The 23,233-nt window shown below is 41.8% G+C and overlaps 1 protein-coding gene across 1 annotated transcript; it reads left to right on the top strand.

Moving 5' to 3' along the window:
• The first annotated feature begins 309 nt into the window (after positions 1 to 309).
• On the top strand, positions 310 to 23,233 carry dhps (deoxyhypusine synthase). The gene is made up of 10 exons (XM_060901513.1): positions 310 to 423; positions 2,178 to 2,377; positions 3,661 to 3,813; positions 3,924 to 4,045; positions 5,809 to 5,905; positions 7,917 to 8,003; positions 8,291 to 8,396; positions 11,741 to 11,844; positions 11,940 to 12,065; positions 21,859 to 23,233. Exons 2-10 carry the CDS (start codon positions 2,183 to 2,185, stop codon positions 21,946 to 21,948), a joined length of 1,080 nt encoding a protein of 359 aa, XP_060757496.1. The 5' UTR covers positions 310 to 423; positions 2,178 to 2,182; the 3' UTR covers positions 21,949 to 23,233.

Here is a 23,233-nt window from a genome sequence, read left to right as displayed (position 1 = left end):
TTGCTTGGTATTTTAGTTTCATGTGAATGACATTTAGGAAAATAATCTATTAACACAAGGCTGAGTTTGAGTGTACTTTAGACTCCTTTAATGTGTTTTCTTTGTGGAACATGTTTCAGTTAACGTATCTATTTATGCTTATAGAAAATTAAGTTCAATAAGGGAAAATTAAGAAACAAAGTCTCACACTGAGGATACTGGTACTCGAACCTTAATCAATTGAGACACCAAAACTGTTACAGCCATCCATTTGTTTATCCTGTCACGTGGGTGAAACGCACCCAAGCTGAGTTTAGCCATAGTCACGTGACATTGTGGGGCAGCCTTTCTCGTCGTCTGCGCTTGGGAAGTTCAACATCGAGCCGTCAGTATCGAGTGTCCCATCTCTACAGACTAGTCTGAATTCAGCTACAATAACAGAGGGTAAGTGATCACAGAAACTGTCTTTATTTAGTAAAGTGTGTTTAATTAGGGTGCGTTTGAAATGGGGAGAAACTGCCCCACGAGTGTCTCAGACAGTGAGGTTTGAAGGGCCGCTCGAAACTGATCGACATCGTTTCCTCTCTTCTAAGATACCCTCACGTTGCCCCTCGTTGAAGGCAAAATCAATGGCTGCGTCCGAATACTCATACTTCCATACTATTAGTACTTATACAGCAGTATGCGGGGCACAGAACACGCAGTAGGAGTGTAATATAGTCAAGCAGTACCCGGATGATCTACACCTGCGGTATACAAACGTTCCACATTACCCGATATCCCATAATTTAGCTGGGGCTTCCGAATAACCGAAGACTTCCCCCGGAAAAATAGTGAATTAAAGGTTAGACATTTTGTCCGACTTTCGTCGGCGCTGCAGAACGTCACCATGTCATATAACATTAAAACCTCATGGGAGCAAAACGGCTGCAGTTTTCTGAGTCAAGGTCCGAGTGCTGTTTACTTCAGTGGATGCGGTGTGTATTAGCCCTTGTTTGTGTTCGTGCGGACTGCGCATGTGCAAAACCGAGTCCAGTACCTGAGTAGTCGAATTGCGAAATACAAAAGACCGTTTTAAAACGATTTTAGACGGGTTTTTTTTTCCAACATCAGCATTAAACATTAAAGAAACTCTTCTCTTAAATTGCAAACTGCTGCCCACCTTTTATGTTCTTGTGTTTTATCTTATTCGGTGAGTTGTCTTCCTTTCAGACCCGCTCATTGCTTCCCCCTGTCGGTAAGGCGGATATTCAAACTCTGTAAAGAATTTATTACCTTTGCCCCCACATTGTTCGTTGCTGATCCTTTATTATTTTATTTTTTAATTATTTATATTTTTCCATTCTTTATTACCTTTTATAGTTTACCTTTATGTATTACAGCTTTATGTACTGATCCATTATACTGCATTACACATTTGAATTATTAAATTCTGTTGTGCAGACAGATGATAAACATGTGCAGAAAACACTCAACACTGACTATATGTGAATGTATCCCAACAATGATTTATTTGTCAGTTATCATTTTCAATTTAATGAAAAGAAAATGGGAATTTCAACTGTATTAACTGTAAACTACAATAAGGAAAACAATTCCATCTCACGTTAGTCACGTCCGTTTCAAACTACCACAGGAAGGAGAAACTGTCCAGTTTGACTGCTGTATTTTACAGCTCCTCTCCAACTGAGACTGGCTGTTCACGCTGACTGACTGTCAGGTCAGTTGAAGTCCACTAAAGGCGAAAGTGAACAAGTTGACAGTTACTACATGCATTGGTTTTTTTTTCTCAGAATATTAACCCCCCCCCCCCCCCCTCCCCCAACTTAGCTCTGTTTTGTAAATACCTACAGTGGCCCTAATACACTGTTACACAAAATCATGGCAAGCAGCGATTAAAAAGTTTGAGTGTAAATGTTGACTGCTGTTTATATTTTCATTTGGTACACTACATCCGGTGTGTGTATAAAACTGTCAAGGGTTGGGACGTATTGGCAGCAAGTGAGCAGTCAGGTCTTGAAGTTGATGCGTTTGAAGCAAGAAAAATGGGGAAGCATAAGGCATAACCCCATTTGTACATGAAGTGACCCATGTGCAACCCCCCTTTTTAAAAAAAAAAAAGTTTTGAAACCCCTGTGGTAAAGAGTTGTCCGTGTGTGTTCTTTCCCTACGTGGTCAAGTTTCTTCTTTCCTCTCAGTAAATATGGCAGGTCAGGTCCCCTCCGTGGCCAGAGATGCTGTTCTAAAAGCGAGTTGCACTCTCCCAGAGGACATGCCACAGATCAGAGGTTATGATTTTAATCAGGGAGTCGACCACAGAGCTCTACTGCAGTCCTACTTCACCACAGGCTTCCAGGCTACTAGTTTTGCCATGGCTGTACAGGAGGTCAATAATATGGTGAGTTCAATCAGCTTCTTATTTTTCCAACTGCTTCATTTATCTTCACTTTACAAAATTATCTTTGAGACACAAGCGTCATATAATTTATAAAATATGCGTGTGTCTAGAGATGGCCAAGCTGGTTAAAATGTCACATCACAAATTTTGCAGGCCGGATCATGATCCATGATATGATCACAGTTATTTTTCATGCTAGTTTTGAAGACTATTTTGCTATTTTTAAAGAGATTTACTTTTTATTACCTCCGCCAAGGAGGTTATGTTTTTGGTAGCGTTGGTTTGTTTGTTTGTTTGTCTGTTAGCAACATTATGGAGAAAGTTATGAACGGATTGCGCTGAAGTTTTTTCCAGAGGTGTGACTGGGCACAAGTAACAATCCATTAAATTTTGGCAGTGATCCAGATCACCTTCTGGATCCTGGATTTTTTTAAAGGATTCTTGGCGGAGGTCTGCGCTCTCCGAGTGCTTTTTTTTTTTTTAGTTATATTCTGCTTTCATATTGTTCCCAGTTGACAGTGTTGTGTTTCTTGTTCTCATTTGTGAGTGTTGTGGTTCAGTGTCACTTCCAAATAAAAGGAGAAAAGAAAAAGTGCCTTTCATGCAGTTATTTGTCGAGATAATTTTTTTCATCAGAGAAAATGCATTACAGTGCTGCTTGAAGGTTTGTGAACCCTATAGAATTTTCTGTATATCTGCATAAATGTGACCTAAAACATCAGATTTTTATACGAGTCCTAAAAGTAGAAAAAGAGAACCCAATTAAACAAATGAGACAAAAATGCTATACTTGGTTATTTATTTATTAAGGAAGATAATCCAATGTTACATATCAGTGAGTGGCAAAAGTATGTGAACATCTAGAATGAGTAGTTAATCTGAAGGTGAAATTAGTCAGGTGTTTTCAATCAATATAAATATCAAAACACTATTCAACTTCAAGTTTTAGGAATCCAAAACGACAGAATTTCCTCACTTTTTTGGTGCAAGTTCCTCATCTTTTAGTTGGGCTTACTGTATATCTCTGTCACACACTTCAGTGCTTGTTTTTGTTACACCATGCTGCCAGTAGCTCCTAGCTCCGACCTGAGTGACTTAAATCGACTGCCAAAAAATTGATATTGGTGATGGATACTTTCCGATATAATTTATATCAATAGACATTGTTCTGGCCTCCTATAATATGTATCACCATATTGCACAGCCCTAATTTTAACAGGGGGTTCTTGTCAGTTGAGAAGGGCTAATCAATGTTTTCATTGTGATACTTGTCTTGCTTTTAGATTACCAAACGATTGGAGCCTGTGGAGGAGCAGGAAAACCTCTGTGACTCTCAGCAGAGACAGTCAGGATGTACCATTTTCTTAGGCTACACATCCAATCTCATCAGTTCCGGCGTCCGTGAGACCATCCGCTACCTTGTCCAGCACAAAATGGTAGGAAATGGTTCTTTAAAAAAAAAAGTCATGACTCCTTTGTAGGTTAAGCTGACTGTATGTTTTGTATGTTTGTACTCATCACCTGGCTATTCGCTCTGTTAATGCAGGTGGATGTGATCGTGACAACAGCAGGAGGTATTGAGGAAGATATCATTAAATGTTTGGCTCCCACCTATCTGGGTGAGTTTAGCCTTCCAGGCAAAGAGCTACGACAGAGAGGTATCAACAGGTGAGCCACTAACTAAGCTGGATTGCCAGTGCCTTCCTGGCTGTTCTAATGTATGTATGAGCTGGTATGTTTTTTTTTTTTTTTTTTCCTGGATTGATTGACTGACTGATGTATATTCAGAATTGAGACCAGATGATGTTGGGGGAAGCCATGGCCTAATGGATAGAGAAGTAGCTTTGGGACCAAAAGGTCACCCATTTCAATTCCCTGGACCAGCAAGAATGGCTGAAGTGCCCTTGAGCAATGCACCTAAATCCCAACTGCTCCCCAGGCTTGCTTTGGGTATGTTGTGCATCGCACTGGATAAGAGTATCTGCTAAGCCTGTAATGTTAAATGGATTGTCTATCCACCAGATGGTGGTATACTCCTAAACTAGCATCGTTATCCCATTTGCTCATTTCCTTGTCAAGTATGCATAGCACAGTCATCTCCCTACTAATCTGACCAGGCTTATGCAACCTTCATGCTCATTCTCTGGGCCTTCTCGTGAACCTGAGTGACCCATATGGTCATGGTGTTCCTCCACTCAGTTTTAAAACCATGGTTGCATATGCAAGTTTATATTCTACTTCCTTTTGAACAAGACCACTTGAAGAGTCTGGAACACATCATGATTAGACTATAACAACCTCACCAGACAATAACAGAAAGCACTCAAATAATGCCAATCACGATGAAATTCACTCTTGTGCTGATCCTGTTCTTTATTGATGATAAAAATCGCTCAACTTTCTGATGCTGCACTCTGAAGGCCAATTTATGCTGACAACCCAGTCCTCGCAGATGGCGTCGCAGACAGCGTCTGCGTAGCCCCCCCACCTTCACAGACGCTCTGCGCGCACCTCCCAAAAATTGTGACCACCGCAGAAGCCTCGCAGACAGCGTCGCAGACAAGAGGGCTCTGATTGGTCCACTCTACATCCGCTGTACACGCACTTCCGCTTCCCTACTTTCCCGGTTTGTTTTGTTTTTACGACCGCCATTTTTAAAAACACGAGCGAAGATGGAGCAGCACGAAGAGCGGTTGATCGAGGAAGTGAGGAAGTACGTACATCTATATGACTCCAGTTCTAGTCATTATAAGTAACTGGAGGATAAACACTCCACTAACCACACCCACCAACTACTCCTAGCGATTTCGCGCCCCCTTGCGTTGTGACGGTGAATAACATCGCGCACGCCTATTACTCCCCGCTCAACGATAAATTACAACTGTCTGCAAAAAGCTATCTGCGAAAGCCTTGTCGCAAGAGCATGCAGAGGCCCTGATAGTGCTGGTATTTTACTCTTTTGGGGATGAGAATTGCTCAGTGGGTTCATACCTGATTCTCTTGAGAATAAGGTTTACTTAAACACACCACTGAGCACAGTCTGTAAAATTTGCCAAAGATGGACAATGGATTCTATATTGCTGCTTGATGTGTCTGTAAGTAATACTTCTTTGCCCAGAAGATAGCCATAGACATAGTCAAATGGCCTTTAAGGGAAGATGGCATCTCTTGACACTTGTTAAAGTATGCTTGCATAGTCACTTCAAAGGAGCCAACCTGTCTTTAGACAGTAAAGCCCTTTTATGGTGCTCCCTGAAGCACAGTTGATCAGTGACCTGCTAACTGTCTGTCTCTTCCACATAGTGCACAGTGTAGTTTCACTAGTTATAAGCAACTTCATTTTCCAGTGTTTCCACCTTGCATCTGGTAACTTTCCACTTCATTAGTCCTTCTGAGAGTAGACATGTTTGAGTAGAAATTTCTCATTTTAGAATTGGCAACCTGCTTGCCCCTAATGACAACTACTGCAAGTTTGAGGACTGGCTGATGCCCATCCTGGACCAAATGGTGTTGGAGCAGAAAACGGAGGTCAGAAACGCATCACGACTTGCAGTTGTTTTTATTAATTAAATTTGAATTTGCTTGCTTTTTGGTTGTAAAGACCATGCATACCACAAATGTAAAACATTGGACATGGCACACAATGAGTCTCAACATACAGTTAATGGGGGAAAAGTCAGAATTCTGCATGTCCAAGACCTGTACACAGTTCTGTTATCACAGGACACAAATGTTGGACACATTTAGATGCATCAGTAGTCTGGTTACATCACTGATCATTGTGCATGTTTGAAAATATTTGAAGGCCTCCAATCATTCTGGAGGCAGATCACAAGGTTTAAATCTGGCCCAATCAAGCTCCAACCCTGGAAACTCAGTTTTGAAAATTGGCCCAGTTTAATCTGGGATAAAAATCGTATAGCTCTTTCGATTGTTCATTTATTCATCATTAGTATGGATTCACACTAATTATAGTGGATTCAAAGTCAATCCTGGGAATACTGGCCATGAAGTAGGAACACACCCTGCATTGGATGCCAGACGGTCATGCATACACATTTACGCTTGGGGGCAGTTTGGAATTGTCAGTCTGCCTATGGGCATGTTTTTTAGGTGATGGGAAACTTACCCACCCACACACAGGGAAAACTTGTGAAACTCCATACAGACAGTAACCCGAGCACAAATTTGAACCAGGCACCCTGGAACAGTGAAGTGTATGCCATTATTTAGACTACGTTCAGACTGCACCCTGAAACGACCCATATCCGATTTTTTTGCCCATATGCGACCTGTATCCGATTTGTTATTGACAATCTGAACGACACCGATCCGATTTTTTTCACATGCGACCCAGGCCGCTTGGATATGTGGTCCTAAATCCGATGCATATCCGATATTTTCACATGCGACTGCAGTCTGACTGGACAGGTCGCATTCATGCGACCTACATGTCATCAACAAGGGACAAACGTCACTATTCTGCGTTGGCTAATCTCGCCTCTTTGGTGGAAAACAACAACATTTGTACAGTTTTCAGAATTTAAATAGACTTTTATAGAATTGATCAAGCTAATGGTGGATTTGGTAGGGACCTGGATGTTGATCTGTTAGCCTGATTAAATAAAACAGTTTCTATAACTGATTTATAACTTAAACCATCCTGTATTACAAGATTATAAGATTGTTCTGGAAATTTCCAGTAATTTGACACCTTCGGTCTCATTAGTCTGCTGTTAATCAGATTATTGTGTGAGTTCTGCCGCCGCCGCCACAAAAACCACATCGCCAGGTCTCGCCTCATCTCCATCGCAAACTGCACTGGTGTTTATGCACCTTGAGCCAGCGCTGAAAGAAGTTGCAGGATTCAGCTGGCTATAAACAATCTAAATAAATATTTATAAAAATGTAGAAAAAGTTTATTAATATGATGAAATAAATATGTGCAAATTATTAAGCCTGAATTAAGAGTTTGGTAATACAGCGGCCGTATCCCAAATGACTGCCTACTGAAGCTCGAGTGCACTATATAGAGTTTAAAAATCCATTACTTCCTAGTAACATGTAGTGCACTTATATAGAAATTAGAGAGACATTTTAGGAGTCAACCCTCGTTACCAGGCTACACGTTTTCATTTCAGTTCAGAAACAAAAACACACACGAGACCTCACACTTTAACACTAACCAGATAATTAAACAAACAAAAAAAAGAAATCATTAAACATGAAGAGTGCGCTTTTTTTTGTTTTTTGTTTACGTATTACGTAGATGTGCTTATTACGTGTCAATTTGCGCATGCGGGACACTTTTGGGTCGTTTTCCGTTCATATTGGAGACCGCATACAAGTACATAATTGGTAATGTGAACGGCCTAACAAAAAAATCGGATTTCACAACAAATCGGATATGGGTCGTTTCAGGTTGCAGTCTGAACGTAGTGTTAGTGAACCACGTCAGTATTGGCTTGACTTTTTTGATTATAAGCTTGTACTCTACTCTTTGTTGGATGAGTCTAAATGTATGCTATTTCATACTTAGGGCACATGCTGGACTCCATCAAAAATGATCCACAGACTAGGCAAAGAAATCAACAACCCTGACTCTGTTTACTACTGGGCTTACAAGGTAGAATGTTGGTTAAAACACTTTCACCTCCTTTCATTCATGTGCTTTGTTTTTAATTCTTTACTGTTCTGTTGGAACACTTATAAATAATCAGTAATGTCACAGGACACAAGTCAGTCCAACAGTACCAACTACATTGAGCTTCATTGTAAGCTCACTGACTAACTTAAGTGAGCGCCGGTGAACAACTTTTATTTTTTTTTAAATAGATTGTGCATTTTAGGGGCAGATGCATCTTGAAATGTCAGAGGTACTGATTTTTCTACTTTTTTTTTTTTCCCTCCCAGAATGACATCCCAGTATTTAGTCCCGCCCTCACTGATGGTTCATTGGGTGATATGATCTACTTCCATTCCTATAAGAACCCGGGACTGGTCTTGGACATTGTGGAGGGTGCGCAGTTTATCATAGGTTTATTTCTTAAATCTTTGTAAAGTGCCCAAATTCAGGCCTGTTAACTTTTATGCATTTTACGTTTGAACTCTGCATTTGGGGTAAGCTGTTTGAGGTTAACACTCAAGAACAGTCTGATATAATTGACTGTTGTTTTGAACTGTTTAATATTAACTGATCCCAGGAGACCTGTCCCCTTCTGCCATCTCACTGGGCAGTGCTCTCACTTTGTCAACTTAAATGGAAAATGTTTTAAGTTCATTCATGTAAAATGGAATCTAATAATGTATGACTTGGCTAACATTGGATGCCAAAAATAATCCAAAACAAAATATTTTTTTTTTGGCCTAAAGAGCCCATTTTGACTAAATATAAAGTTTAAATAGGTCTGTGATGAAGTGTCAATTCTCATACTTTTACATAGTATATTAAAAATTATAATGATAATTAAATACTGATTAAAAGTGATGTTTAATCTGTGGTCAGTGCAGATGCATTTAAACAGTGTGGTCAAGCCTATCACAGTAGAAACTGGACTGTGCATATGTATTGGGTTTTATGGTAACTACTAGGTGCTTGCAGAAAAAAAATCCTGCCTCTCCTTTTTTTTTTTTTTAAATAGTTAAGAAGTACACACCCAAAGTGTAAATGAAACCTTTCTATGCTTCTAAAAGATTTACGAGGATGAGCCTAGTCTCATATGCAAGTCATCAAAGCCCCCCCTTCAAAGCTTCTGGGAAGAGCAAGGGTCCCAGGCATCAAAAGGAGTGAACCTGAGATACCAGGTCTCACAGCTGATCCCTCTAGAGACGTAGTGGGCTCTTCAGAAGGTGGCTATAATCGTTACACCAGAAGCTTTGAGGTAGCAAGTATCAGGTGTGAGCAAACATAACAGGGATTATAAGAACTAGTCCCAAACAAAGTTAATCATGTGGATTATCCCAGAGACTGCTGTGAACGAACAGCTGTCAACTAAAGAAAGACCTTGTAACAGCCTCAAAAAACAGCTGATGGGAGGGAACAGACCCCGCTGGGGCTGTCATGAGATAGATACTCGTGGTAGAGAGACCCAGCATTGTGAATGATGGACTCCCACCAACACCTGGCTATGAACTGTACCAAAGGTGCAATACCTCCAGTCAGCAAGAACAGGGGTTGAAGGTTACTCATCAGCAGGCAATTACCAAACCAAGGAGTCAAACAGATAATGATTAGGATGTACTGGACTGTACTTGAGACGTTAACAACTAATAGCAGATAAATCATCCATACAGAAGTTACATCTGATGTGGGTGTGAAGATAAACCTGTGCAAGGCAAAGTGATTAAAGGGATAAGAGTGAACTTGTACTGACGACTAATTTCTATGAATCTGTCAAATGAAGTCCAGCAGCAGGATAAAAATCAAAGTCAGTAAGGCTTCAGTGACCCAGCCCCACAGGAGGAAGAATTGAACAGCCTGTATCTAGCCCACCCCAAATGGCACCAAGGGAAAAGATCCAGGGGCAGAATCCACTAAAAAGTGGTCAAAATCTCTGTGGAGGAAAGTCAATTCTGACCTTTACCACATCTTGGGGACACCTTCTGACAGATCATGACAGATGAGTATGTCATGTTTCCACCTGACATGCAACCAGTTCACTAGGCAGAATACCAACTACAAGTCTCCAGGAGACTTGTGGAGTGTCATACAGTTTCTACAAACATGCACCAGACATACTGTGAATCCACTGGGAACAGCAGATCCCAATATCATGGCATAAACCTCAAAGCAGAAGAACTCAATTGACATCAGCCAGTTCCTCCATATCAGTGTCCTCAAAATTGAGTGCCTGGGACACTAAACCATCATGTGGCATCACATCCAAGCTTCCAAAATGGCCAAAAGAACCATCCACATGGTATTTCTGGATCTTGCCAGTGCTTTTGGTTCACATCCCCACAACTTCCTCTGATGATTATGCCTTTATTTGTCACACATACATTACAGTTCAGTCAGTGTCAAAGTACTTTGGTGTTCCAGAGACCCTCACAAACTGTCTAGGCCTTGCTATGTGTGACTGTGTAAGACTAGTCTGGCTAACGCAACTTCAAAGCTCTGCGAGCATTTGGTCTGGCAAAGATATTAAGCCCAACCGTTTCCCAAAGCGCGTGGTTGACCCGCCTCCCTGAAATGCCTCAGTTTGCTACTGGTCGAAGCCAGAAAAGGCTGTGACGAAGCTTAAACCAATCACATCACTCTTTCCTCTGACGTATGTGATGCGACGGAAACTGCTATCAGCGGGGCTAACTGGTAGATTAAACTCTTACCGAAGCCGGTTGGGAGCAAGGCGAAAATGTCCTTCCTTTCAATAAATACCTCCAGGGCTGCTCTTTGCTCCGTTTTCAATGAGAACTTCCCGTTGAATGCTTTCAATACAGCATCTACCGCTGTGTCAAAGGCTTGCCGCTGCTCCATGTTCGTAATGTTTCTAGTGAATGAAGCACTTCCGGCATAGATTCTGTAAACAATCTATGGCTTCTGGTCGCAGTTCTACTACGTCACTGCCTTGAACACGCCTCTACCCAGGGCTGTTGGAAATGCTCAAAGTTGATTGGCTCCCGATTTTTCGGGAGCTTGGAAGAGCTGGAGATAGCTTGCCTTGCCAGACTAAGCTCGCAACAGGCCCCCGTGTTGCGTCACACTTGGGATGGGCGGGCCCAGGCTAGTGTAAGACTACACCGAAGCATGATGATGCCTGAAAACTGGAACCATGGCAGGTTGTACAATCTTCCTCCTTGGCAACATAATGGCCATTGAGGTGATTTTAAAAGATCTTCAGTATATGGTGGTGGAGAGCAGAACAAGTCTGGCATAAGGCTTCCACACATCAGAGCATCTATGGACCACCTGACAACCAGGGCATGCACCTGATAGTTGGTGTAAAGCCCTGCACATATGCACACTCCAGTTTCTGTCTTTGACAAGTGATTTGTGAATTGACCAATTCAGAATTGTACTGTGACAGTTTTTCTCCTGTCAATCACAGGGATGTATGTGGAACACACCAAATAGTACTTTGAGTGCGTTACACTGCCATGTGCTGAATAATGTACAAAGCACCATATAAATTTCTGTTTGACTGATACATGGAAGTCCATTCAGAAATCAGTTTTTAATTGGGCTTGAAAACGTATCAAAAAGTTGGGTTTCATATATTTTGGCCATTCAGACTGCAGAAACTGTTTTCTGCAGTCTGAATGGCCAAAATATATGAAATTTTGATGTGCCAAAGATATTGCCTGTCTGAACATATTGCAGAGTTTTTTAAACTACGTTTGTTTCTTGTTGGTTTTGTCATGTAGATATCCGGAGGTTGAATAGTAAAGCTGTATTTGCCAAAAGCACAGGCATGATCATCCTGGGAGGAGGCCTTGTGAAGCACCACATTGCCAATGCCAATCTTATGGTGCGTAATGAAGCACATGCTGTGTTTTAGCTCTTGGGCAAACTGGATCTGAAAGCACTGTTCTAATCTAAAATCTCTTTTGATCTTTCTCTTAGAGAAATGGTGCAGACTATGTTGTGTACGTGAACACAGGGCAGGAGTTTGATGGCTCAGACTCGGGGGCCAGACCAGATGAGGCTGTGTCTTGGGGAAAAATCCGCATGGATGCCAAACCTGTTAAAGTAATGTTTGATTTTACCTTTAACTATGAGTTGAATGATGTACTATATTGCCAAAAGTATATGGAAACCTGACCATCACACTGGAATGGCACAGTGGTGTAGTGGTTAGCACTGTTGCCTCACAGCAAGAAGGTTAAGTCAAGTTTATTTGTATAGCACTCAAGAGGAACCAGACTCAGAAGAGGACCCATCCTCATTTGGGTGATAACAGATAGCATGATTTATAAATAACTCATTTCTATAACTATATTCTATAGAGTCACAAAGTATAACTGTGAAAACAGGAAAATCATTATAGTTTTAACATAAAGTCTGTTTTGTTGAAGTTATAAACTGTTCATTAATGGAAACTTGAGTGCAAAACTGTTCATGACAACTGCAGTCCTAAAGTTAGCAAGTCAACTGTAGTCCTCAGACATAAATGCATTACTGTAAGTGTCCAGAGCCATCTTACAAGTGGGACATAAAGCAGCCAACCAATACACTGTCAACAAACTCGAGTGAGTGAGCGGGGGGGATGACAGTATCCATACATCCCAGTTTACCAAAACACTCTATGCCTGAGGACCCTCCAGATCTACTCCTTTACCTCATAAAAACTATTAACAAAATGCTTGACTAAACAGATATGTTTTCAGCCTAGACTTAAATGCTGAGACTGTGTCTGAGTCCCGAACACTACTTGGAAGGCTGTTCCATAACTGTGGGGCTTTATAAGAAAAGACTATGCCCCCTGATGTAGCCTTCACTATATGAGGTACCAGCAGATAGCCTGCACCTTTTGATCCAAGTAGGCATGGTGGATCATAAAGGACCAGAAGTTCACTAAGGTACTGTGGCGCGAGACCATTCAGTGCTTTAAAGGCCAATAGTAGTATTTTATAATCAATATGAAATTTGATGGGGCGGCACGGTGGTGTAGTGGTTAGCGCTGTCGCCTCACAGCAAGAAGGTCCTGGGTTCGAGCCCCGGGGCCGGCGAGGGCCTTTCTGTGTGGAGTTTGCATGTTCTCCCCGTGTCCGCGTGGGTTTCCTCCGGGTGCTCCGGTTTCCCCCACAGTCCAAAGACATGCAGGTTAGGTTAACTGGTGACTCTAAATTGACCGTAGGTGTTAATGTGAGTGTGAATGGTTGTCTGTGTCTTATGTGTCAGCCCTGTGATGACCTGGCAACTTGTCCAGGGTGTACCCCGCCTTTCGCCCGTAGTCAGCTGGGATAGGCTCCAGCTTGCCTGCGACCCTGTAGAAGGATAAAGCGGCTAGAGATAATGAGATGAGATGAAATTTGATAGGGAGCCAATGCAGTGTGGATACGACAGGGGTGATATGGTCATATCTTCTAGTTCTAATAAGGACTCTTGCTGCTGCATTTTGAAACTTACTGGAGCTTGTTTATGCACTTATTGGAGCATCCAGACAGTAAGGCATTACAATAATCCAACCTAGATGTAACAAAAGCATGAAATAGTTTTTCTGCATCATGTAGTGACATTGTATTTCTTATCTTAGTAGTATTTCTGAGATGAAAGAAAGCTATCTGGGTAATGTTATCGATATGAGTTTCAAATGAAAGACTGGAGTCAATGATCATCTTTTACCACCGCACGTGAAGAAACAGAAAGGCCATCCAGAGTTACTGTGTAATCAGAAAACCTACGTCTAGCTGCATGTGATCCTAGTACAAGTACTTCTGTCTTGTCAGAGTTAAGCAGAAGAAAGGTTAATAAGCATCCAGTGTCTAATGTCCTTTCACATTCTTCAATTCTATTAACCTGGTGTCTCTCATCTGGCTTTACAGAAACCTACAACTGTGTGTCATCAGCATAACAGTAGAAACTTATACCATGCTTATGAATATCACCCAGAGGTAACATACATAAAGGAAAAAAAGCAGTGGGCCTAAGAGAGAACCTTGTGGAACACCAAACTTTACCTCAGTATGTCTAGAAAAATCACCATTTACGTCAACAAACTGATAGCGATCAGTTAAATAAGACCTGAACCAGCAGAGGGCCGTTCCCATAATTCCCACAACGTTTTCTAGTCTGTTGAGGAGGATGGAATGATCAATGGTGTCAAAAGCTGCACTAAGGTCAAGGAGTACAAGCAGGGAGACACTGTCCTGATCAGATGCCAACAGTAGGTCTCTGTGCTATGATGAGGTCTAAATCCTGACTGATACATTTCATGGATGTTATTCCTATGTAGATATGAGCATAACTGCTGTGCTACAGCTTTTTCTAGGATCTTGGAGATAAAGGGGAGGTTTGATATTGGCCTATGATTGGACAGCTGACAGGGGTCAAGGTCAGGTTTTTTAAAGGTCCTGGGTTTGGGCCCAGTGGCTGACAGGGGCCTTTCTGTGTGGAGTTTGCATGTTCTCCCTGTGTCTGCGTGGGGTTCCTCCAGGTGCTCTGGTTTCCCCCACAGTCCAAAGACATGCAGGTTAGGTTAAATGATGGCTCTAAATTGACCGTAGGTCAAGTCAAGTTTATTTGTATAGTGCTTTTAACAATAAACATTGTCGCAAAGCAGCTTTACAGAATTTGAACGACTTAAAACATGAGCTAATTTATCCCTAATCTATCCCCAATGAGCAAGCCTGTGGCGACGGTGGCAAGGAAAAACTCCCTCAGACGACATGAGGAAGAAACCTCAAGAGGAACCAGACTCAAAAGGGAACCCATCCTCATTTGGGCAACAACAGACAGCCTGACTATAATATTAACAGTTTTAACATGAGGACAGTTTTGTTGATGTTATAACTCTTCATTGATGGAAACTTGAGTGCAAAACTGTTCATGACAACTGCAGTCCTAAAGTTAGCAAGACAACTGTAGTCCTCAGCCATAAAAGCATTACTGTAAGAGTCCAGAGCATCCTCCAGGTATAACCCTCAACTGTCCTCATGGGGCCGTCCTTCACAGGAGCGGTGCGATAAAACTCCGACCAGACACAGGGCACCAGGATGGATCAAGCAGGTCCGAGGGGCAGAAGAGGCCAGCATCTCAATCCCAGGACCAACATGTAACTCAGAGGGACAGATTGGGGGGGGGGGGAAGAGAGAGAGAAAGAAAACACATGTTAGGTATGCCCTAAAAATGACAAGTATTAAATCTGTGTGGTAGGCTCGCAGAGACGAGTGTCTTTACATCAGGCATAACACACAACAATGGCATGTTAATATTGTAAAAAATATATTATGACCTGCTCTGGCTGGATGCTTGATTGGGTGATGGGAGCACACTCCTCAGCAATGATGAGATGCAGATGGGACCCTTAGGGCTGGCCAAGACAATTCAGTGACATTTCACTGGGTCTGGGACATGCGACAGAAAGTCTGACAGCCGATTCCCTGCAGGCTACGATAGCCAGTCGAGGTCTCCACCCTCTCCACCAAAAGATTTCCTGTTGACTCCATGTAACTCAGAGGGACAGATTTGGGGTGGGGTGGGGGAGGGGAGGGAAAGAAAACACAGGTTGTTAGGTATGCCCAATGTCACCTGAATAAGTAGGAGCAGTATACATATTGCACCGAGTACAAGCAGGGACTCCAGCAACTAACTATGACAGCATAACTAAAAGGAGAGAGCCAGAAGGTAACACAGGCATGAGGGAGCCCCGGGACATAAAGCAGCCAGCCACTACACCGTCAACAAACTCGAGTGAGCAAGCGAGTGGGGACTGACAGCATCCATACATCCCAGTTTACCAAACACTCTATGTCTGAGGACCCTCTAGATCTACACCTTTACCTCATAAACACCATTAACAAAAGGCTTGACTAAACAGATATGTTTTCAGCCTAGACTTAAATGTTGAGACTGTGTCTGATTCTCGAACATTACTTGGAAGGCTGTTTCATAACTGTGGGGCTTTGTAAGAAAAGGCTCTGCCCCCTGATGTAGCTTTCACTATACAAGGTACCAGCAGATAGCCTGCACCTTTTGATCTAAGTAGGCGTGGCGGGTCATAGAGGAGCAGAAGTTCACTCAGGTACTGTGGTGCGAGACCATTTAGTGCTTTAAAGGTCAATAGTAGTATTTTATAATCAATACGAAATTTGATTGGGAGCCAATGCAGTGTGGATAAGACAGGCGTGATGCGGTCATATTTTCTAGTTCTAGTAAGGACTCTTGCTGCTGCATTTTGAACTAACTGGAGCTTGTTTATGCACTTATTGGAACACCCAGACGGTAAGGCATTACAGTAATCCAACCTGAAGGTAATGAAAGCATGGACTAGTTTTTCTGCGTCACGCAATGACATTAAATTTCTTATCTTTGCAATATTTCTGAGATGAAAGAAAGCTATCCGGGTGATGTTATCAATGTGAGTTTCGAATGAAAGACTGGGGTCAATAATCACTCCGAGGTCTTTTACTGCTGCACATGAAGAAACAGAAAGGCCATCCAGAGTCACTGTGTAATCAGAAAACTTACTTCTAGCTGTATGTGGTCCTAGTACAAGTACTTCAGTCTTGTCAGAGTTAAGCAGAAGGAAATTAATAAGCATCCTGTGTCTAATGTCCTTAACAAATTCCTCAATTCTATTAAGCTGGTGTCTCTCATCAGGTTTTGCAGAGACATACAACTGTGTGTCATCAGCATAACAGTGGAAACTAATACAATGTTTACGAATAATATCACCCAGAGGTAACATATATAGAGAAAAAAGCAGTGGACCCAGGACAGAACCTTGTGGAACACCAAACTTTACCTCAGTACGTCTAGAAATATCACCATTTATATCAGCATACTGATAACGATCAGTTAGATAAGACCTGAGCCAGGAGAGGGCCATTCCCTTAACTCCCACATTTTCTAGTCTATCCAGAAGAATGGAATGATCAATGGTATCAAATGCTGCACTAAGGTCAAGCAACACAAGTAGCGAGACACAGCCCTGATCAGACGCCAACAGTAGGTCGTTTACTACTTTAACCAGAGCTGTCTCTGTGCTATGATGAGGTCTAAATCCTGACTGATCCATGAAATGTATGTTATTCCTATGTAAATATGAGCATAACTGCTGTGCCACAGCTTTTTCAAGGATCTTGGAGATAAAGGGGAGGTTTGATATTGGCCGATAATTGGACAGCTGACAGGGATCAAGGTCAGGTTTTTTAATCAGGGGTTTGATAACTGCTAGTTTAAAGGATTTGGGTACATAGCCAATCGTAAGAGAAGAATTTATTATTTTTAGAAGCGGTTCAATTACTCCAGGCATTATCTGTTTGAATAGACATGTAGGTAAGGGATCTAGTACGCAAGTTGAGGCTTTTGATGTAGAGATTAATGAAAGTAATTCAGTTTCTTTAAGGGGAGTAAAACATTCTAACTGATGATCTGATACAGTTATATAGTTAAGTACAAGGTCACTTTCATTGTCTGACCTTAAATTAGTAGTTTGAATTTTTTGTCGGATATTCTCAATTTTGTCATTAAAAAAATTCATGAAGTCGTTGCTACTACATACTGCAGGTGTGCATGTGTCGATAGTGGACTTATTCCTGGTTAATTTTGCTACAGTATTAAATAGGAATCTAGGATTATTTTTGTTATCTTCTATTAGGGAGGAGAAATATGTTGATCTCGCAGTACTAAGAGCTTTTCTATACTTCAGGAAGCTCTCCTTCCAAGCTAATTTGAACACTACCAATTTTGTTTGACGCCATTTACGTTCCAATTTTTGAGTGGTCTGTTTTAATGTGCGAGTGTCATCATTATACCAGGGTGCTAATTTTTTGTCTCTGACCATTTTCCTTTTTAGAGGAGCTACATTATCTAAAGTATGGCGGAATGTTGACTCTAAGCATTCAGTTGCCTGATCAAGTTCTGCAGGGGCTGACAGTGACCCAATCAAAGTTGACAACTCTGGGAGATCATTTATAAAGCTCTGTGCAGTAGTTGACGTGAAAGTACGTTTAATACAGTAGCGTGGTGAGGTGCATATATTATTACTCAGACATAGTTTGAATGAGATGAGATAATGATCTGAGATAACTTCAGACTGTGGAAGTATGACTATATTGTCTACGTTTAATCTGAATGTTAGTATTAGATCAAGGGTGTGACCACCATTATGGGTCGGTCCTATGACATTCTGCTTAATCCCGACTGAATCTAAGATGGACACAAACGCTGTTTTTAAAGGGTCTTCTGGGTTATCGAAGTGAATATTAAAATCTCCAACAACTAAAGCTTTGTCTAAGGAAATAACCAGATCTGAGATAAAATCTGCAAATTCAGAAAGAAACTCAGAATATGGCCCCGGGGGCCTGTAAATAATAAGCAATGGAATTAACTGGGTAGACTTATTTTTTGAGGCTACATACATTATATGAGTATGAAGAACTTCAAATGTATTAAATTTATAACCAGGTTTTTGTGTTACACCTAGATAATCGTTATAAATAACCGCAACGCCTCCTCCTCTGCCAGTTAGACGAGGCTGGTGTATATAACTGTATCCAGGAGGACTCGCTTCATTTAATGCTATATATTCATTTGGCTTAAACTCCTGATCAGTAATGAGTTCATTAACCATTAGTGCTTTAGATGTAAGAGATCTAATATTTAATAGCCCCACCTTTAGATCAAAGGTGCTGGCAGCAGCTGTACAGTCAGTATGATCTAATTTTATATTGATTAGGTTACTGGAACAAACTCTCTGAAAATTTCTACCTTTTTGTTGAGCTCGGGGAACAGACACAGTCTCGGTGTAGTGGACCCTGAGTGACGACTCTGTGCAGCTAGCAGACAGTCGGTTTAGCCTGTTCGTCTGCTCCCTGGCCTTGGCTCTGGATTGTCAGAAATTAATTAGGCCTGTTCTGAGACTATGACCTATGCTGCAGGAAATGAGAGCAGCACCTTCCCGAGTGGGATGGATACCGTCCCGCCCTAACAGGCCAGCAGTGCCCTCAAAATTAGCCCAATTATCTATAAAGCCCACACTGTTTTCAGAGCACCACCTGGACAGCCAGCAGTTCAGCGACCATAACCTGCTGTAAGCTACATCGCCACGCTGCATTGGGATGGGGCCAGAGCATACTACAGCATCGGACATCGCCTTCGCTAATTTAAACACCTCTACAAAGTTACTCTTAGTAACCTCAGACTGACGAAGGCGTATATCATTAGCTCCTGCATGGATAACTATCTTTGAGAACCTGTGCTTGCCTAGGACCCTAAGATTACCTGCTATGTCTGGCGCCCTGGCTCCCGGTATACATCTGACTAAAGCTGCTGGTGCCCCTAAAGGCTGAGCTAATTTCACGTGCTGTATGATAGAGTCCCCTATAACCAGAGCTCTTTCAGGTTTCTCAGCGGATGCATCACTAAGGAGAGCAAACCTGTTCGGCACGTGACGCGGAGGGGAGTGGTGCTCCTGTGGGCGAGCCTCAGCGGTAGCTTTGGCTCTACGCTTATGCCGCTGAGCCATCACCCATTCGCCCCGCTGTAAGGGCTCTAATGCCGGAGTTGGGGGATTACTAACTCCACCTAGGGCATCCAGACTTTCCCCTACAGAAGCTACACTGTTCTCACGCTCACTAACCTGCTCTAAAGCCTGGACACGCACTTCTAGCACTGTAATCTTCTCTGTCAGAGAGCTAACTAATCTGCACTTATCACAAATAAAGCTAATAAAGCTATCGCTAGCGACGGAGGAAGAATGACTAAACATCCTGCACTCAGCACACTGAACAGGCAGAAGGTGTGCCATGATGAAAAGATTCACGTACTCTTAAACGAAGATCTGTTGATATTAAAGCAGATCCGATGTGGATGTGGATGGCCTCCACTTGTGAGCGTGAATGGTTGTTTGTCTCCTATGTGTTAGCCCTGCGATGACCTGGCGACTTGTACAGGGTATACCCCACCTCTTGCCCATAGTCAGCTGGGATAGGCTCCAGCTTGCTCGCAACCCTGCACAGGATAAGCGGTTTCAGATAATGGATGGATGAATGGATGGACCATCACACCCATATGTGGGCCTTCCGTGTTCAGTGTTGAAAACACACAACTGTCTATGATGTCTAGGATGTCTGCTTTTGAATCAAGACTTTCCTCCACTGGATCTAAGAGGCTCAAACCTGTTCTAGCATGACTATGCGTCTGTGCACAAAGTGACCTCCATGAAGACATGGTTTGCCAAAGTTGGTGTAGAAGAACCTGAGTGGCCTACATGGAGCCCTGACCCCAACCCCACTGAACACCTCTGTGTTGGATGAACTGGAATGCAGACTGTGCCCCATGCCTCCTTGTCAAACACAAATGCCCAGCTTCACTAATGCTCTTGTATCTGACTGGATGGAAATCCCCATAGCCACATTCCAAAATCTAGTGGGAAATCTTCACAGAAGAGTAGAGGCTGTTATAGCAGCAAAGAGGAGACCAACTCACTTTAATAATTATTGTTTTGGAATGGGAAGTTCAACAAGCAAGTATAGGTGTGATGGTCAGGTGTTCACAAACTTCTGGTAATATAATGTATGTAGAATTTGCACTATGATAATGCTCTTTACTCTACTCTAATACAGTTTTGCCCAATACAGTTTTCAGTATATCATGAGAATTTAGCACAAGGTGGTAAGATGCATCACACACAATGATTTGAAACCTTACACTCAGACAATTGTAGAAATGACTTAAAGGTAGACTGCCTTTCAGATTTCAAGTTTAGGTCAGAAAAATAATTTTCCCTGACACCCAATTATTTTTGTTTAGTGGACCGAAAGCTACTGAATTTGAATCACAGACTTCTAATTTTATTATTATTTTTGAAAATGGAACAATTAATGAATTTGGGGCCACGTGGCCCTAAATTCTCTGCTATTTTTTTTCCTGCTTCACCATGACCCAATTCAAGATACTACATCGTGCATCACGTGGTGAGCTTTCCCTGTTCGCACAAGGCATTGTGGGATAAAAAATTGAAACAGGAGAGAAAAATGGAGGATGTGAGTGTGCGAATGAAATGTGAAAGACTGACTACAGTAACGGAAAGCGAGAAGAAAAGACGTTATGTTGCAAAGGAAAGGAAACGCAGGACCAAACTAACAAATATCATCGGTCAGTGAGCACCTCGGTGTGATCAGGTGTTCATTTAGTGACAGAATGATGTAACTGTCAGTGCACGGTCAAGGTAAACCTGTAGATAGTAGCAATGCAACACTGTGAATGCCAGCTGCCATAAAACCCAAAAGAAGAAGAAGGTAAGCCTGTGCATGCGCACATGGACTTCCTCATAACTTCCCAGCCACAAAATGGCTGGGAATATTTTGTGGGGTATTACAGAAATAAACCTATCATAATGACCAAATTTCAGAGGGAACTAAATTTCACTGATTTTATGAAATCGAAAGGCAGTCTAGCTTTTAAATTGTTACTAAAACACAAGATTTGTTCTTGTAGTAACTTAAAAGCATAATAGTATTTTCTATTATAAACATGCAAAATGTGTAATAAAATGTGTGTTATCTGACGACAACCAAGGTTTAAAATTCAAAATATCACTGCATGCATAAATTATTTATAGGTCATTCCCCCCCGTTAAGGGTGCCAGTAATTCTGGAACTGATTTATATATAAATTTTCAGATTTCATTATTATGCTATGCAGTATAGGTACGTTGGCTGTTAACAAGTTTAACCTTTGGTACATGGTCCTATTGGTGTGCAGTGTAGTGCAGTAATAAGTGTATGTGGTTAAACAATGGTGTAATATAAATGTTTGTGTTTTCTTTTATTTTAAAGTCTTGGTTTTGATTGTGTGGTGTGTTTTGTTGTCTCAGGTCTATGCCGATGCCTCTCTAGTCTTCCCCCTGCTGGTGGCTGAAACGTTTGCACGTCATGCAAGCAAACTGGTGGCAGAAAAAAAGTGACTTGCACTGTCTGCTCTTCTCCTGTAGTTTCTCGTTCATTTCATCTGTCCTGATTGCACCTTCTATAACCATTGAAAGAAGCTGTAAGAAGATCGAAATTTATGGATTTTTTTTTTTTTGCTGCAACAGGCTGAGTGTTTTAAGTAGTTTGAAAAATCTTACATTACATTGTTGCACTAAAGTCTCATCTCATCATCTCTAGCCGCTTTATCCTGTTCTACAGGGTCGCAGGCAAGCTGGAGCCTATCCCAGCTGACTACGGGCGAAAGGCGGGGTACACCCTGGACAAGTCGCCAGGTCATCACAGGGCTGACATATAGACACACAACCATTCACACTCACATTCACACCTATGGTCAATTTAGAGTCACCAGTTAACCTAACCTGCATTTCTTTGGACTGTGGGGGAAACCGGAGCACCCGGAGGAAACCCACGCGGACACGGGGAGAACATGCAAACTCCGCACAGAAGGGCCCTCGCCGGCCACGGGGCTCGAACCCGGACCTTCTTGCTGTGAGGCGACAGCGCTAACCACTACACCACCATGCCGCCCCGCACTAAAGTCTATTATTATTTTAATAATAGAAAAAAAAATTACTGACCACAAGGAAAAGTCATTATTAACTGATCAGACTGATGCGCTATTGCTTTAGCCATTCACTTGTTTTATGTGAATTTTAAATTATTGTTGTAGATAGTGAATATGAAGTGTTGCTTTACATTTGCATGACATAATACCGTATATCATCCTCTTATGGCCCCATTTATGATCTAAACATCCAGGTTCATGGGGGGAAAAAAAAAACTGGTTCCAAAACACCAACCAAGTTGTGCTATCATACTGATTATGGTGTTATTCAGTGATGCTACATGGAAAGGTTAAAAGGATCAATAGGTCAACAATGAAAGTATTACAAATAAGTCCTCTATTATATTACTAGGTCTCATTATTGTAATAATTAGAATGATGTGGGGTCAAATTGCTAAATGGATCTTGGGCATGTACACAAGGTGAAGTGTTTCAAGACTATAATCTACTGGATTCATGCAGTTCATGCAAGGCTGTGTCTCTGGGCTCTTGGTTTTATTATTTATAGTTGCCTGATGGAAATATAGTTTCAGAAGGATGCTGATAGTGACAGTCACCAGTGTTTGTTGTTTGGTGACTTCATTCATCCAAGGTTCATTTGTTGGTGGCTTTTCACACAATGATATCTCACTCACTACTCCTTCCCAAATCCTGTAATCTGCTGTACTTCACACATTAAATGATAAAAAGATTCA

The sequence above is a fragment of the Neoarius graeffei genome, chromosome 20 (genome assembly GCF_027579695.1).
Source record: "Neoarius graeffei isolate fNeoGra1 chromosome 20, fNeoGra1.pri, whole genome shotgun sequence".
In the NCBI taxonomy this organism is placed as follows: Eukaryota; Metazoa; Chordata; class Actinopteri; order Siluriformes; family Ariidae; genus Neoarius; species Neoarius graeffei.
This window is presented reverse-complemented; position numbering and strand designations above follow the sequence as displayed.